Source organism: Bombus affinis, chromosome 2 (assembly GCF_024516045.1).
Source record: "Bombus affinis isolate iyBomAffi1 chromosome 2, iyBomAffi1.2, whole genome shotgun sequence".
Lineage (NCBI taxonomy): Eukaryota > Metazoa > Arthropoda > Insecta > Hymenoptera > Apidae > Bombus > Bombus affinis.
Window position 1 is genome coordinate 12,811,843 of NC_066345.1, and position 18,044 is coordinate 12,829,886.

Below are 18,044 nucleotides of genomic sequence, written 5' to 3' on the forward strand. Positions count from 1 at the left end.
AAAACACTGCATCCCTTATGATCGGCGTACCATTCGTCTAACGAATTGGTTGAATTCCTTTGCTCGGTATCATGCTTGTTAAAGAATTCGAGCTATAGCTCGACAATACGCGGCGAAACGTCGAGTCAGTTCTCGCCATTGCCGGTGGTCAGCTGATTCGATTGAAACCAAGATCGAAGGCGGCCGCGTACAAACGTTCACCTCGTTACATGGCAGCGGCTAGTCAATCCGCTAGTCAGAAACCCGTACAACGAGACGTAGATGTGTGCACGTCGATTACGTGGGTGCAGTGACTTCTACGTCGACGCGAGCGCGAGAGAGATGCATGTTTTAACAGGAGCGTCGAGAATGAAACTCGCTCGCGCTTCGGATAAGCTATATCTATCTTTTCTCTGGACGCGTTACTACGTCTATTCTAACGATCTACAGGCCATCGGTTGCTTCACCTTAAATCGAGGATGGCTGGCTAATGGTTGGCCAACAGCGTTAGCTTTCCTAGCCTTCACAGCCTTTGAACACAATGAACGTTGCGCGTGCCGAAAATTAATTGGGACGAGAGATAGATCGAATCGAGGGGGTATTTGTTAGGAAACGCGAATAGAAGCAAAAGATATTAGGATATTACCGGTTAGATCGCTGTCACCGATAACTTCGTTGCTGATTTCTACCGATTACGAGCTAGAATTCGCGGTAACGTTGAATAGATAGTATGAATGTTACTTCGAGACGGTATTAATCGCGAGAAAGAGGTAATGTTTAGGATTCAGTGACTATAATAACCGACGGTGCAACGGTTAATTTCCATTCGTACGTAGAACGGCAGAACCGATGCACGGGTTCTCGTGTAGAACCACCGCTTTCCATAGAAAGTTTCGCGTCCTTTGTTTTCCTCGGTCGCGGTTGTCTCGCGACGAGACATCGAAAGCATTCAAGATCGTTCTGGTATTACGAATGACGAAACGGAGAACCACGTAACGATACTCGCGCGTTCAGTTATATCCGGGTCAGGAACGTGTCGCCCCTAGAAATCTACTACGTTTATCACCGTATTTAACCACGACGAGTTACTCTTCTCCGATTTCCGCGAAACGAGCCACAACCCTCTGGCCGTTCGTCGATTACTAAATGTTAACCCGACCTCTGCGACACTCCGTCGCCTCTCCTTCTCTTTCTGGAGGCCACAGCGTGGAACATCGACCGAGTAAAAAGGAGACGAGGGCATACTCGATGTGTATCTGTCTGTCCCTTGGAACCGTTCACCTCATTACGTACTCCGTTCCCGCACACACAGCGCGCGGACGTGTGTTTCACTTCGTCGAGCGTTTACGTGGGTGTGCAGCGTACCGTATCGGATATCGAGCGCGAAAAAGATAACGGTATGCCCGGCCCGCGATAGCGAGAGTGAGATCAGATGCTTTCGAAACCTCGCGGACTTTCGTGGCTAGTTAATACACGGGAATATTCTCATAGAAAATGCCCTGTACCGCTTCGACAACTACCGCGCCATACTGAGAATCTATAATGTCATTCCATCGGTAGTTCTGTTTTGAAGACTCGAAGAGCGTCTTGGGTTCCTCACGTTTCGCAGTCCGTGGTCGCAAACTCGTATTTCGATTTGGGTTATAGCCGTCGACCTGTGGAACGAAGAGAAACTTCCATGTTTAAAATATCGCCGATACAGGCTGAGAAAAATGAGCGTGAATAGTAAAAGATGTGTCTAAATAACGATGACGTAAGATATCCGAAAGTAGGTACGGTCCGACGAACACTCGTAAATTAATTCGGTAGCCAAACTTTACTTTGTCGATATCAAGTATTTCGGTGTACTTACACACTTGGTAACGCGACACCGATGTTGAAACTTTGCGTACAATAGTAGTTTATACTTCGAATATACCGAACGTCGGATTTCTTGAAATCACAGCTACAAGTACTTACGGGCACAGCAGATCGCGCCTGATCACTACCTTCCTTTTTCATTTGCTTCATCACGCGAGTCTTATGCTCTCTTGTTCCACCGAGAGCATAGAATTTCGCAAAGTGATCGTTTCGAGTCACGCGTAGAAAGGCAAGATTAACTACATTTTGACATCTATCCCTCTCTTCCCCTCGCTTGTCATTTTCAATGGAAACAAGCGTTTCAAATTTACGAGTAATTTATCTTAAAGATTTGCGCGAGATATTCATCGTTCAGCATCTTTCCCGATGGACGTTACGTGCCCCGGATTTCGATATTAGTGTCGTGATTCACGACGCCACGAATCGGTCGAAAGACAACGGCGAGATAAAGGGAATCGCGAATTCATGCAAATTTCTAAGGAAATTCCAAGCGGCTGCGCGCGTTTCGCTTTGTTTACGACACGAGATGAAAATTAGAACGGAGACGGTGGGAATGGGTCTCAGGAAATTTTGAAACGAGCACCGTGTCCCGCGTGTTGCACCTTTCTAACTCGTGGCTGTACGCGAATCGAAATAGCAAAGGTTAAACACGTTGTTCGCACACGCCTCTGCAACTGCGTAACTTTCATGGCCGATCGGTACATTTCCACGCCTGTGTGCATTTCACGCGATCAAATCTATGGCATCGGAATTATGAATTGGATCCGCGAAATCATAACGGAATAATTTTTTTCAACAAATTTTCTTATTTAACGATAACCGCGATAAATTTTCGAAGCGTGACTCGCGAGGATTAATCCGCTGGTTTGTTCCTATCTTCGAATGTTAATATTTGGCAGAAATTGATTTGCGTAACCTTTCGTCTTCGTACTTTCTTTGTACTCTCTTCTCGCGTCACAAGATAATCTCTCCGAATTGTCTTGGTCGATGCAACGAACGTTCGATGTCAATCTCGTGGCACAGTAATTAATCACGTGTTCGTTCGGAACGCAATAATCGTACTTAACGAGGTAACCGCTTTCTACGTTCTCCGTCTCGCACGATTTTTGCATAACCTGAATTGCAAGGTTAAACAATCGATGATTCGTGCTTTCGACCACCTACTGATTACTTACCGCTTCGACAATGCTATCATCTCGAGAAACGGCAGCGCCTTATACGCTTCTTTCATACGGACTCTTTGATTATGCGCGAATTGCCGCTGCCTATCTGACGTCTTGCACTGATCGCAGATCGATAGCGGTTTCTTCCGCATCTAACGCAACGAGTATCTTTATGCAAGTTGTTATCCAGCAACTTAATTTACGAATGTTTTAAAAAAACTCACTCACGTATCTCCTTTCACGCCTACTTTCCTCTTCCTCGTGCTATGACTTCACGAATTTACTTTCACGACGATTCGCGCGCTCATCTACCTAACGGTCTAAACGGAAGGTTAAGGTCCTGTTTGAATATTCGGTGAATTCACTGTCCACGCAGCATCAACGGCCTCGTCTTCCGGCACTTGGTCGCTACTTCAGTAGAAAGAGATTCGTAAGGGGAGAGAAGATCGTGGGATCGAGGCACGAATGCCGATGAGGTCGGAGTATCTTTAATAACGTCGAGGGATCCAGCGAATCGTGAGTAGGTGTTCCCAAGTGATCCGCAGGATTGAAGACTGGAGCGAGGGGCGTTCACTGGTTACCATTATGCATTCGTCTATATCGGTGAAGTTGCAAGCAGCCCTGCGAACAAACGCGATCTCTCAGCGGTCTTTCTCTTAAACAGACGATTAATCACGGGTAAAAGGGTAAGGGGAATGACGCGCAGCCTATCCCACGGCATCCCGTGATTGTAAGTTTTATTTCGTAAAATATGCTTTCGATCGCGTCGCGTACGTCACTGTGAGTCACGTTCGCGCTGTTGCGTCGTCGGTCAATAACTTCTAATCCGAACAACCGTTCGATAACGCGACGTTCTAATTAGCCGCTTCGCACGTGGGAATTCGACTCGATTGCTCGCCAATTTCTTCTCAAACGTTAATACGTAGGTATATTCCGGTGGAAATCGATCGTTAAAAGCAACTGGCTATTATATGCGAGCGTTACTTTCGCGCGCTGGTTTTGCTACCGTTATTTGTTAAATAAACTATTCGAAGTTAGCAGTTGATACGTTCTATACTAACGTTAACGTTAAAAGAATGATTTAATCACGTTGCTTCGATGCAGGCCGATTGAAAAAGGACTTTTGAAAGATATACGATTAAACGGTCGATCGATGGAGAGTTCGATATCGTTGATTGGAAGAACAGCGGAAGTCTTCTAACTTCGTTTGGCTGATCTCGCTAAATTATGGTCGAGGCTGCATTTTTATCGAGTCGTCCGCTGGTTACGAAAGCGCGCTTGTCTCGTTCTATCAAATTTGTATTACCCTATTTATATTACGTATTCCGTACGGCAGGTAAAACGGAATTACTGCGGGAAATATCGGAGGGAAAGAGGCGGAAATGCGTGAATACGAGTACGACCTCGTATTCATCGCCACCTCTTTTGGCAGATGCGTCTTTTCACTTTTAAGGTCGTCCAGTGGACGAGGCACCGTTACCCGATTGCATCCACGTACTAAGACGCGCGTCTAGAAACACCGATTCACTTGACCAAGAAGCCTGCGGCCTTGTAAATTCTCTTTCACTCGAGGATACTCGGTTTACGGCTGGAGTAGAGGGAATCTCGTCGATCTGACTAGAAAACAGTTTCCATGGACGCGATGGCACAACTATCGAGGTCGTGTCTTTGTCGTTGCACGATACGACTTGCGTATCGGAATCTGTTAACACCTGTTCGGTCGCCGCTCAAGTGGCACGTGATTCTTGCTTTTTTGCTAATCAGTTGCCTAATAGAATTATCCTTTAAAAGTTTCCTTTATGAATATGAAAAAGAAAAAGACGAAACGTATCAAAGAGGAAAAGTTTAGCGTGTGCTAGCTCGACATGGTTAGCTCGACAAAGCTATTTGTCGGCGATGAAATGTCGCTGTAACGAATATTCACAGTCCGTAAATGAAAACGTAAGTGTTACGAAAGCGGGTGGCCGCACAATGCCATGAAACTGTATCGCTTTCGAGAGAGAAATTCCCCAAGAAAGTTTTCCTCGGCGAACGTAATTGGTCCACGTGATGTAGAAACTGGGTCGCAAGTTATTCTCGGTCGTCACGTTTCATCTTGCAATTGTACTGCTGGGATTACGAATTTAATTGCGAACCGCTAATATAATACTCTCGCAATTACTGCTAATTATTGGCGCGCGTCTTCGTTCTGCTGGTTCGTACGCGCTTGCTTGCACGACACTTGTCGACGTTAATCGTCAAGGAACATTTCCACCTTTCACTCGTCCTCCCAATGTTGAAAAGATTAATTCTCGCCTAATCCGAACACATGGCTCGATTAATAGACGATTGCGCAAAGCATTATGCATCTTCTGATTATTACCATATACGATGCCCATGCGCGGAGACACAGCACGATGCACATCTTTGTGATTACTAGTTTTCCACTTATCCCTTCCTTTCGAGGTCGTTCTCCGTCGTTTAATAATGAGAAAGGTCGACGGATGTTTCACCGAATCCGCTGTTTCCACTTCGTTACTATGTATTGCTCAATCCTTTTATCTTTCATCCTTCCTAGATAAACGGATCTGCCTGTCCTCGAAGGACGGCTACGTAATTCGTAAAGGAGAAGAAGGCTTCAATCCTAACGAGAAACGCGAGACAAATGGCATGCGCGTTTTTTAGACGCGCTGTATGAGTCGTTTCGTTATGGTCGCCAATCATATCGTGTTCCAAGACTGTATCGGATTGAATAAAACGCAGGGTGTAACGGGTGACGGTAAGCGGTGCGGTTACGATTCGATGCTCCACTTAAAGTGGGAATGGGTTCCCAAAGTCACGCAATGAAACCTAAAAACCGTTACCCGGAGCAGATATATTCGTTAGATTTCCCAGCCCGTAGGCGTCACAGGTATTCGTGAAATCGACGCGGAAACGATTCTGCTTTTAATTTATTGCGAATCAAATGCAATGCTCGTTTTACCGTTCGAACCAAGTACGCGATACGTCGATCGAGAGAAATGCTTTGATTTACAGACTCTCGTATCTTTCTCTCTCTCTCTCTCTCTCTCTCTCCCTCTCTGTCTTTCTCTCAGTTGAAGTCGGAAGTCTATTCAACGAATCATATAAATTCTCGAGATTTACAAGAACGACAGGAAGGCGATGCTTGAAATTCCTCGTTTTTCGTGATATACTCGGCAAAACGGTTCGATCGCACGAAAGCCAACGTTCTGATTCCATGCCAGATGCGAAAAACATCGAAATTAACAGTGCGCCCATCCGTTATGCGGCAGTCGCGGCTGGCAATGAAACTCGAAGCAAATCACGACGTGAATCGTACTTACTCGTGTTCTCTGACTTGGAATGACTCGCCGACGCGATAGGCCCGTGTTTTCCACGCTGTTTGCTCGATTCACAAATTCCTCTTTTTGCTGGCGCACACAACGATCAGGATTGCGAAACTCCGCTCCGGTGCACGGACAATCTGGGTGTTCGTGCCGCGAGGAAACTATATCGGAAAGAGAAATCCGCTCAGTTTGGCGTTGATCGGTGGGACCACTAACAGCGGTTAGATAGAGTAAGCAGGCTTCGGAATTGTATCACGAAATTGATGCAAACTGCTACGCTTCCGCGTAGAAATCGATAGTAACGTGTGCTCGAGTTTGTTAATTACGTCCAATTTATAAGCGATGTCATTTGTTAATGACAACATTTCTTCCTACCTTGATTTACGATCGAGCTTAATACGGGAATTATGGTTTCCCAATCGCAACTGATAGTTCGCTTCTTTCGCTTCTGTCAGAGTCTTTCAATTTCGACACAGTCACAAAATATTTCAATTTCTATAAATTTCATCATCAACTCCACCCAAGAGACTGATGGAATCAGTTTCAAAGTTTACGTTCACCCTTCCAAAACAAGAGAATTCCATAAATGGGAAGCAAGGACAAGATTCGTTGCCTTTGGTGTGTTCTTGCAAAAAACTAGGGATTGCGCATTCTCGATCTATAATAATTATACACTTTTCCTTTGCGTAATTGGACGCGTGACTCGACGGTAATTGTGCGCGCAGCTGATTCGATCATCAAGCAATCCTTTCCGATCGCTAGGGAGTAATCAAATTATTCCGAGATTGTGTGCCGGATCGTTGGAGAGGAACACAGGAAAGCCTAAGTCACGAGGAAAAGTTCCGAGTCACCTATCGACCGTGTTATTCAATACAGAAACCGTCTCGATAATTCGTTGCCGTTGCACGATTTGTAAAATTGAAAATCGAAAAGTTTAAGATCTGAATTTATCGTACCAACAAGATGGAATTCCGTAATTCTGCGACCGCGGGTTTATTTGGCGGGAACCGAATGCAACTGGAGTATGCTTATGATATTACGTTGCTACATTCCCGGGCTCGCGCAAACGTGATTCGGGTTTGTACAGTCTAGAACGGTGTAATTGCTGCTTCGCGTTGCATGCAATCGCGAACGAAGGTATTTAATTTGCCGCAACTGTATGGACCTTTATTAATCATGGGAAAACTCGAGAGTACAATGCATTAACAAGCGAGTCTTACATATGGAATTAGCTGCAACGAAGAAAGGACAGGCTATCGATGTGCTATATGGTATTCGATTGCGTAATCGTATTGAAATTGCAAGTGGCGGACCATGGGTACCGCGGAAGTATCTTGATCTCTTCTCAGAATTAATGGGAATGAACGTTGAAAATAGACGTCCGGCTTGAAATTCTAAGCAAATTTCCGTGCAATATGTTTAGCAAAGTGGCAAGGTGGACACGCGGTAACCGCGGACATGCACGCGCCTTAAACTGTTTAAACTGTCCGATATTATGCAAGCCGTGTTCCAGTTTTAAAGCCCCGCTTCGGTATTCCAACTCACTTTCACTCATTCACTCGCTAACTCTTTTATCATGACTTCTCTCGCTCGCTCTTCTTTCTCGGCCTGCCTCCTTCCCGCGTTCTTTTTCTCCCTCTCGTTGCCATTCGTATGACTTTCACTTCTCTTAGCTTCGTAAGTCGTTCCTTCCTCGCCCCGCGTCTTTCGCTGCAAACTTCCACTTGTAACGCCTTAGAAAACCATAGTCCTATGATTTACAGAGTGCCCCGGCGACTCTCGTTGCTTTGCAACTATGGACGCGAATCGCTCCACCGATCGATACTGAAAATCGCTTCCCGTTTCGCGGTTCTCGACCATCGCAAACTTCGACGTTAGCCTTTCCGAACGAAGCCCTTTTTACATGCACGTTTATCTCGAAAGATCCGTATCTCGTTAAAAACACAATCGTAAACCGTGTAATTTACGAGGCAACAGAAGTTTACGATGGCGTTGTGGCGATGAAAATCGTCCTCTTGGTTTTCATATTTCGAAGGAGTTGTTCGTTTCGTTTTGCACGGACCAACTGTTGCGTGATCCTGCGATCCCAGGAACGTACGGTGTTTAGGTACCGAGCTCTTTGCAAGGTGGAAGATGTTATTAGGTTGTCGTTGCAATATTTACCTCGTAGTCGATTAGAGAGGTCTGTAACTCGCTGTTTTCGTTACATACTTAGCCAGCTTTATTCTCAGCGTGTAAAAATTCTAATTAGCCGTTCTAACAGGTCGTAATTACGTAATTTATGGACTGACGAGTTCGTTATAGGTGGTAAATAGGCACCTTACATGGCCGTAGATCATTAGAGGGACGAATTTACGGTAATATCGATACCGAGAAGCAATATGTTTCTTAAATTTCGACTATTATCGCCTCTGCTGCCAAAGGCTAGATACGTTCCGCGAAACCCCTGAAATTGCTAGTTTTACGACATGTTTAGGCGTCACTTAACTCGCTGCTCCTATTGGTTTTGCACGGACAATGATTTTATCGTTTCCAAATTATGTTTGAACGACCGACAAGACTGTGATTAGACAAATTACTAACCGCTGGTACTAAGTGCACGGAAACCCACGCGTACCAAGTTGCCGACGATAATTTGTTAATTATATGTTCGAGATTCCATGGTATTGATGATACCTTTGCCGATCGACTTATCCCATACTTACATTCGTGTCGAACAAATTGGTGTCTCCAATGCGATTGGTCCTGCTTCGTACGCTTTGAAATATGAGAATTCCAAACTCGAACACGAGGTAGTTAAATTACACCTTCACGGTTTTTCCAATTACTCCGAAATCGTTAACGATTTAAAATCAAAAATCCGGTAGCTCCCGGTGTAAAGTGCGCTCGTTAAAACGCGCGTTACGATAATCAGCGTAACGTAATCATTTCTCAGCTATACATCGAAGAAGGCGTTCCTGCAGGATGGCTTTATTGTGAGCGATAATGAGACCACGTTGTCTGTCTGGTAATACAGTTCTCACATTTCTGCAACATTCAATAAGGCTGAATGGTGTAACTTTACATCCACGATCTCCCGCCTCTCTTTGCCACCCACCCCCGGTTGATGTCATGTGAAAATTCAGCGAGTATCTCTCTCACAAAAAGAACCCGCCGAAAACCGCAGCTCTTGCGAAACCCGGCTCGGCCGTTCAACGAGTTTTGTAATTTTTCCGTCACAATGAGCCGCGCACGACCGCCACTCCCCCGTTTATTCTCCATTATCAAGATTTTAACGAGAGGAATGTCTGGCCGAGCACGCGCCCTCCTACGAATCCGCAAAGGCTCCTTAACACGTCGATCGAACGATTGCAAGTAGCGCGCGTTGATTGGAAAAATAAAATACACGGAGACATATTAACAAGGAAGGTCAAACGACTAAAAGAATGCCAAGGAGCACGGTCAGAGAATGTACGCGTACACGAGCGACGAAAAATTGGAACGCGCGTCGAAGGTGGGACCGCGTTTCATTTGACATTTACTCCATCGCGGCCAAAGTGCGCGAACATTCACGGGATCAGTATATTATTCGCCTTTCTAGAACGTCTGAAACACCTCTCGTCATCGGCCCTGACGCTCGATCGCATTACATTTTACACGAACGCCGGGCAAATGTCAGAATCGTACGAGATCCGTAAGAAATCTTATTATCCCTCTTAAGGAAAGAGGATTCCTCACGCGAAATCGATTTCACGCCAGGAGAAAAGATCGCGCCGCTGCGGAGGAAATTGAATTGCGACTCGATGTGGTACCGCAGTAAATACTGCAACGTCGCATTCCTTTCAACAACGACGAAATGGGTTATCGGTATCGTATATCATTCCTCCGAAAAGGAAAGTCGTAAACCCATCGTGTTCCATAAGGAGAATTCGTGATCGAAAGGATCGACAAATATTTGAGTATTAGCTGCCTTACCATTGCGTCAAGGTCGACGTCGGCCTACCGGAAGGTCGAAAAAACGGTACCAGGATATTCGTTCGAATGCTCGTTTTGTTGTACCTTCTGAACTATATTCTCTTCAAGGTCGATCCCGTCACGCAGTCCACAGAGCTCACTTTCCTCCATTTCGATTTTTCCTGGTGACCTTCGTCGCGGCTAGTCGATACTTTCAATGACACCGGGAAGAGCGCCAAGCTGCGTCTCCTTGCTCGAGGTACATCTACTAGGAGGCACGTTGCCCACATGATCGTCGCCACATTCGATAAACAATTCCAGCAGATAATTTGTTCGCGATGACCACGCGATGGTAATTGACCACGATGATCATAGATGGTAGAGTGGTTTAATAGGATTTACGCTTTTCGTATTACGAAACGAAAGTGTGATTCATGTGTGCCGCGATTTAGCGAGGTCGGTCTATTAACAAGGTATAAAAGTAAAAGTCGCTTGGGTGGGGACGATTGCATCTATAATCATATTTTCTTGTTTGTTTGCCAAGGGCTGCCACGTTAATCGCGCTTCGCGGCGCACCAGTTTCCACAATTCCGTGTAATTTCAATTAACGACTGGTGTTCGTGATGTGTCCACGCGTGTTACGAACAGCGACCGTTACGAACCACGTTAGGTCGCTAATAGAAAGTACCCTCGCGGTTACAAACCAGGCCGTTCGTTTTTACACTGTCGAACGAAGAAAATTTCTAACGTACGTCGAACCCTTGCCGCATGACTTCATATTTTACTTGCAAAACTGAAAGCATTTGGATGGAACGCCGCGAAACTGGAAGGCGAAGGTTGGCCAAACGATTCTCGTTTTTCATACTTTTTGTTCGTCGGTGTTATCGTACAGAAAAATGTTCTCCGTCTCGTTGAACAATAAGGGCGTGTTAAACTTGCGAAAGAATTGAATTTCCGACCGCCGCCTCGATAAACCGGTCTTGATCTAATTAAACGCGTTCTCGGTGATCGATCGCGTCTACGAGTTATTACGCGAGGCTTACCTTCGCAGCGGCTCCGATACAACCCGCGTCTCCAATTACAGTTGCTTAATTCTACCGGTAACGGCTGTCTCTTCTCGTCCTTCGCATCAACAAAAATTCATTACCGGTATCCCGCGCGTCAGATGCGCGCAGCCTAATGACAATTATGTAATCGCTCTGTTATTCCTTCGCCGCACATGGGAAGGCAAAGAAACACACCGGGAGTTCGGCGTTCCACGGTTTCACCGCGCCTCGTAGCTCCGCTGAGCGCAAAAACGTTGACCCAGAAATGCTTTCGATGCACGTGGTTGCTATCGCTTTCGATCGGCAATTGGGGAAAAGTTGGAAAATAGGAGCGAACGCCAACTTTCGACTCGTATAGTTCGCTTCGTTCCTATGTATTTACCATTTTCTCGTTTTTCCTAACTTTTGTCAAATTTGACACGCTCGTGCTACCCTGTCTTAAGTGGTGAACAAGGACTTCCAACGGAAGCATTGGCTCATAGATTTTGACAGTTTAGTCGCAACTCCGGTAACACCGTTATAGAAATGGTAACGACGTGAAAAAGGATTTACATACAACCAGCCGGCCTAGGCGTTACTGTACAGGCACGTATTCTCACGACGAAAGTACAACAAGGAATGGCGCAAGTCACGTTTCTAACAAATCAATTCGTCTTTCCAGCGGTGGCGCGGTCTCACGATGAAGTTGTGCCAGAAAGCTTTAGTGGGATAATCGAATCCGCCAGCAGGCGAAACAATGGTAGAACGTAGAAACTATTTTCAACGATAGCATGTTATTTAGCTGGTAACAAAGTGGCACCGCAACCGCTGCCAAACGCAACGCATCTCGCTCGCTTCGTGTCTCCCTTGTACTTCTGATGAAATATCGTTCGCAAATTCGCACCATAGCGACTACATCGTATCGATTACGAAAAATTTGGCGCCGACTCTTCGATTTCAGTTGCCCCTTTCCCTTACCGAGTCGTTGTTGCGGTGCATCCGAATCTGCAAACATTGGTTGCTCGAATTTCTCGAATGTGCGTACGCGCAAGGTCGACCAAAAAATCCGGTTACTTACAATCCGCGTTACGCAATCCACCATCTCGTCTACCGCTCACGTTCCAATACCTCAACCGATCCACATCGAGATACGAGAACATACACTACTATAATTCAAACTGTATCGGATCCCCGTGGACAGTATCTTTTATCGTTCTGAATTTTTTCGTTAAACCACTTCTGCTGCGGAGGCGGATATCGAACGTGTTTCAACTTAATCGTATCCTATTCTGCTTTCAGAATGTCAACGAAACCCCATTCCTAGAAGCGCCAGAGCGAGTAGAAACGAAGCGGTATTGGAATTCGAGTGTCCCGAGGAATTTGGATATTACCCTCATCCGCGTGACTGTACGCAATACTATGTTTGCGTGTTTGGCGGTGCATTGCTCGAATCCTGCACAGGAGGATTAATGTACAGGCAAGTATAATCCTCGAAAGTTATCCTATCCTTTACAAAAAAAAAAAACTTACTTAATTACAGCAATTTTATTAATTTTATCTTTAGTTGTTCTAGCAGGAGCTACTACTATAATGATTTTACGTTCAATTATTATTATTAGTTAAATTAATTATATTGTTTTTACAATAGGACATATAATCCCAGTTTTTATCTTAATTAAGTAAACTTAACTGTAATTCAAATGATTAGAAGGGTTATAATGTATAATTTTTGTCCTACTGTCGAGCCAACATTTTTTCTCATCGTAAAATACAGTCGCGGAACGTTTCTTCGAATCAGCTGATAATTGATCGAGAGGACACGTGCAAACGGGTGAACAAACGGATTGCGAGCAAAAACGTGGAAACGATTCTCGTACACGATCAACTAATACGGGTAGAAATTGGTAGCGCGGCAAATTGAAACTCGAGCGAATAATACGAGGAGTCGGATCAAAAGCGAAATGCGGTATTGTCGTCCAGATATAGACAAGTCTAATGGATATACTCTCCCGTATTCCCAGGATTCGTGTATTACGAGATTCCGTGGAGATTTCTATTTCTTGTCCGTTTCCAGACCTGAACAGAATGCTTCTCAAGCCTCAGAACGTCCACCGACAAGCTGAACTATTCGTGGAATTAAATATTTTCGATAACACCAAATGCGCTATACTCTGTTGTTCGAACTAAGATTTCGATCATTTAAAATCGCCTGTTGGCGGCTGCGTTTCATATACTTTCAACAAACATCTTGATATCGAATAAAAGAATTCCGTTTACGCGAGATGGTTCGCGCGATATAGAGTCGGTAATCGAAGAAACTTGTTTCTCGGTCGAATCATCATGTTTGATCTAAAAAATCACGTCGTACGTCAAATGTTGCTTTATAGTGGGCGAATAGTACAAAAGTTGATAAATTACCGTAGGGATTGCGTGTGAATCATCGGATGAACGACCTCTCTTCAATCGGCTATACGATCTTTCAAGTAACCGTTATTTTCACATTTAGATTTTATTATAATGTAAACACGGATTACTAGAACTTCTACTTGTACCATTAAGAATAATACTAATGTATGCGATTAAAAATTAAGAATAGTAATCTGCTTGAACCCTAAAATGGTCAGGTAAACCTGCGTCATAACACTTGTTTAAGTTAAAGTAAGCCGAGCTCCATACGAATGCCACGTCCCAGTGGGAATAGTGATTAACTTACCTGAAACCTAAATGGTAAAACGACCCTCGAATATTTCCACAAAAAGAAAATTTTTGAAAAAGGTTTCATGCAATAAAACCCTGCTATTGTTTGCCAAAACGATGTTCATCAAACGGTTAACGAACCGCAACGATCGATATTGAAGAAACTTGTGTTGCTTTCTTTTCTGCAGTCACGAGTTGCAGACATGCGATTGGCCACGTAACGTAGGTTGCCCCGAAGGCGGATCTCCCAGTAAGGAAGCCGAAGAAGATCCGTTATTGGAAAGGTGAGCTTTCAACGCTATTACGTGTCGCTTGTAACTATTACACACGTGGGTCACCATATCAATTTATTTATCAGTTTTCGACCGTTTCGTTGTCTTTGCTATTCCCTTTGCTACTCGATGCGAACGATTAGTCAAGAACAAGCTGCGACCAGGCCGATCTGTTTGAACGGTCTTTGGAGAACAAAATCCTCTCTCGATCAATCTATAATACCGGATGTCCGTCGATTGCGTAACGATTCAGCTTTGACGGCGATTGCCAAAGAACTTCACTCGTGTTCGCCGTTGATGTGGAAAGAGGAAAAGCCGCACGCAGTGAGAGTTCGAAGGACGAGGAAACGAAATGGGAAGGGCGTAGCGATCGAGACAGAAACGTATCGTCGGAACGATCCGGTCGTATTTTTCCAGTTGTCGAAACTGTTGCGGAATTACGATTTGATCAACGATCTGACTGCATGCGAGAAAACAGTACCTTGAGAAAATAGAAGCAATGACGTCAAGAATCGAACGATAAACGTCGATCGATCGCGATTAATCCGATTACGATTTCCTCTGCCTGCTTATTTACCGCTAAAATTAGAATTCAGGTTTGCCATGCTTTGTCAGACCGGTTGCCACATATGAGACTTCCTATTATCTCTGCTTTCCCTCCACTTTTACAATACTACGCTACTTTATTCTTCTAGAATTCTTTGGATCTCGATCAAAAGAACCGTCAAAACGGCTACGCGTTAATTCTCCCGTCCATTGAAACTCGTTGCCGAAAGGATTAAGCGGAAACCCAGTGAATTTGTTGTATAACCGAGCGCTAGCCTACAATGAACTCCCACTCTCTCCGGTTGTTTCTCGCGGAGAGCACTACTCCTCGGAACCGGGTACGACTTCCCTTGTGCGAGCAGAAGTTAGGCAACAAGCGGTCGCCGGTCGCTCATTAACGTATTGTGCACGAGTAATCGGGGAAAGAAACGATTTCCCAACCTGTGCCCTACTTCTTTTCGTCTCGCCGTGTCTGATCAACGTCCTTGCCATTCCTGGCAACGTGTTTTGGTATCGAAACTGGTTCGATCGGCACGCCCGGCCGATGAGACGCTACAATCGATCCGTTTCGATCGACGAATCGATCCACTCGGATTGGTCCGGTTACGAGCGCAACGCGCCGTTCTTTTATCACAATAAATTTTCTTTTAAGCTAACACGGTCAACTTGATTATATTTTCTCCGGCACGCCGTGTTCGACACGGAACTTTGCGAAATCTCAGAGGTCGAGAAAAACCCACCCAACCCAACAGCCGCAATGATCGTTAAAGGCCGTCAATTAACCGTGACGCAATCGTTTCTCTTGAATCGCGCAGATCGGCAAAGATCGAGACCCTTCAGGAGCAACAACGGCCGCAGCAGCAAATCCGAGAACAACAGCAAATCCGAGAACAGCAACAGATCCGAGAACAGCAGCAGATCCGAGAACAGCAGCAGATCCGAGAACAGCAACAGATCCGAGAACAGCAACAGATCCGAGAACAGCAGCAACAACACAGACGTGAACAGCAACAGCGTCCCGTTCAGAGACAACCGATTCCTATCACGACAACGCCGTCTCCTGTACCCCAAATCACCGAAAAGCAGATTCGACAGAGGCAACAGGCCAGGAACTATCACGAGGACGAGTACGAGCCAGCGTCGGAAGTAGAGAGCGATAGGCAGCAACGAGTCTACAGAGGACAACCCTCGACGATTGGCCAAGTTCAACGGGATAGAGATGGTCTCCGAAGAAACGTGATTTCGGTGAGTTCTTTTAGTCGCTATAGTATATATATGTAATTAATATATATTAGTTTGTTTTAAATTTTCCAACGAAGCTACAATAAATTCAGCAATCCCTTGCTTTCTTCTACTTCAGAAATGGCATGATTAAGTACCGGTTTGCCATTTGTCTAGAACGTTTGACAAGATAACTGTAAATCAATCAGAGATAAACGTAGGTCGGTCGATTGGAACTGCCCGATTCGATCGGCCAAACAAGAAAGTCTACATAGCGTAAAAACGGGGACACAGAAGACTCGTGTTCGTACAATATAAATTTCTCTGTTATTTTCAAGCTCTGAATCTATTCGTACGCGTTGCGTAGGAAATAACTTTCGTAAGAAATGAATTCTTCGTGCAATCATTACCACACGGGCGCCAAATCAATTAGCGTGGTTGAAAGCAAGATAAATTTGACGAGAAATAAAAAACAAGCGAGGCGGGTATTAATTTCTCAATTAATGTCCCGCAGGAAAGGGAAAAAGAGAGTCTGGTGAGCACGCGTGCCCAAACGGAAGCCCATTACAGGTACGTAAAATCTGCTTTGAAATCGGACCGAGCAGCCCTGCCGTGGCGCGCGCTACGACCTTTTTACTCGATTTCTCTTTCGCCGTGGGCTCCTTTAATTCTACCGGTGGCTGCTTCGCCTTTACGTAACGTTGATTCGACGTTCCTTTTTTCCAACTTCCAACACCGATTATCTCACGAAACAGCTCTAGCTGCCAGTGATCGTTTAAGATAACTCTCTCCGTTGATAAGTACCCCTCTAAAGAGAACGTTGCAGAATGTTAATCCTTTTTAACGTGGCACAGGACGCAAGTACCATCCTCCGAGTCGCCGAGAGTCGCCAAGATATTGGCGTCCACCGTTGCCCCGGTCATCTCCAAATCGTACTACAACGATCCGGATCAGAGTTATCCTTATTATACCATTTACGATGACGACGTGTCCATTTACAAAGATGACGGTAAGATAATTGTTTACGTAAACCGACTCGTAACTCGTTTATCCAATCGAAATGCTAGGAGTCGTCCGTAATCGCGAACGCGTCGATGAAGCCATCGCGGATAACTATAAAAGTAGAATTTACTATAAAAGTAATGGATGGTATTTTCCGGTTAGATTACAACCAATATACCGTGAATCAATCAGTGCCCGTTCAACCGAGTGTCAAGATCAGCGAGGTAAACACGAAACAATACCAAAAGCCAAAGAAGGTCGCGGTGAATGAAGCGGACAAATACAACCTGAACCAGGACGTTACGGCGCAGGATTACGATATCTACGAGAATCAGGTAGAATGGAAAGCGTCTAATTGAGCGTTTAGAAAGGAATTGGGTGCAAATCGCGAATCATTATTGTGTCGTTTTTCTGTTTGCCATGTGCCGGATGCACGTCCAGGCTCAGCTTAACAAGAACAAGTTCCGCATTACCGAAAACCAGTCGTTCAGGTGAGAAATCTTTTATTAATTAATTCGGAACCTTTGATAGTTTTATGTAAAATACTCATCGATGTTTGCTAAACCTTCGAACTCTCTCCTTGAGCGTGAAGCGAGAAAGAAACTACCGGTCGCCTTGAGTTTTCATCGATGTCTCTTTGCTATTCTTTCAAATTACGTTTCTTAGGAATCGAAGATGATATCGGCACATCCGTGCAACGCTCGCGGACTCTTACCGCTGATTGATATTCCGTGAAATCAAGCGAAAATCGTGCTTACGTAAACGCGCCAAGTTATCGGTTTAAGGAGCGTTAAAAATAGTAGTCGGTGCAGACAAACGCGCGCAACCTGCTAGACACCCGTCCAGCTGGTCTGGATGACTTGCTGCTTCTAAAAGTCCATTTCAAGCTAAATTTCCTTTTTCTTGCCTGTCCTATCAGATGCTTTAATCGCTATATTTTTGTATTTCATTTATATAAATCTCTTCTAATTCGAACGACGTAAAGTCAACGACAGGCAGAAGAACAAAGAGAAACTTTAC

At 44.9% G+C, this 18,044-nt stretch overlaps 1 protein-coding gene across 3 annotated transcripts in view; it reads left to right on the forward strand.

The window, feature by feature from the left end:
* The window catches only part of LOC126924956 (uncharacterized), a 41,164-nt gene that overhangs the window by 15,779 nt on the left and 7,341 nt on the right, over positions 1-18,044 (forward strand). The window contains exons 1-8 of one of the 3 annotated variants that reach the window (XM_050740042.1): positions 10,296-12,046; positions 12,586-12,763; positions 14,172-14,267; positions 15,617-16,046; positions 16,537-16,592; positions 16,877-17,031; positions 17,187-17,359; positions 17,466-17,515. In XM_050740042.1, the coding sequence (XP_050595999.1) occupies positions 11,926-12,046; positions 12,586-12,763; positions 14,172-14,267; positions 15,617-16,046; positions 16,537-16,592; positions 16,877-17,031; positions 17,187-17,359; positions 17,466-17,515 (1,259 nt within the window). In that variant the 5' untranslated portion in view covers positions 10,296-11,925. Of the gene's footprint in view, positions 1-10,295; positions 12,047-12,585; positions 12,764-14,171; positions 14,268-15,616; positions 16,047-16,536; positions 16,593-16,876; positions 17,032-17,186; positions 17,360-17,465; positions 17,516-18,044 lie in introns of those variants that run through there. The other 2 variants (XM_050740035.1, XM_050740051.1) reach the window with 2 other exon arrangements.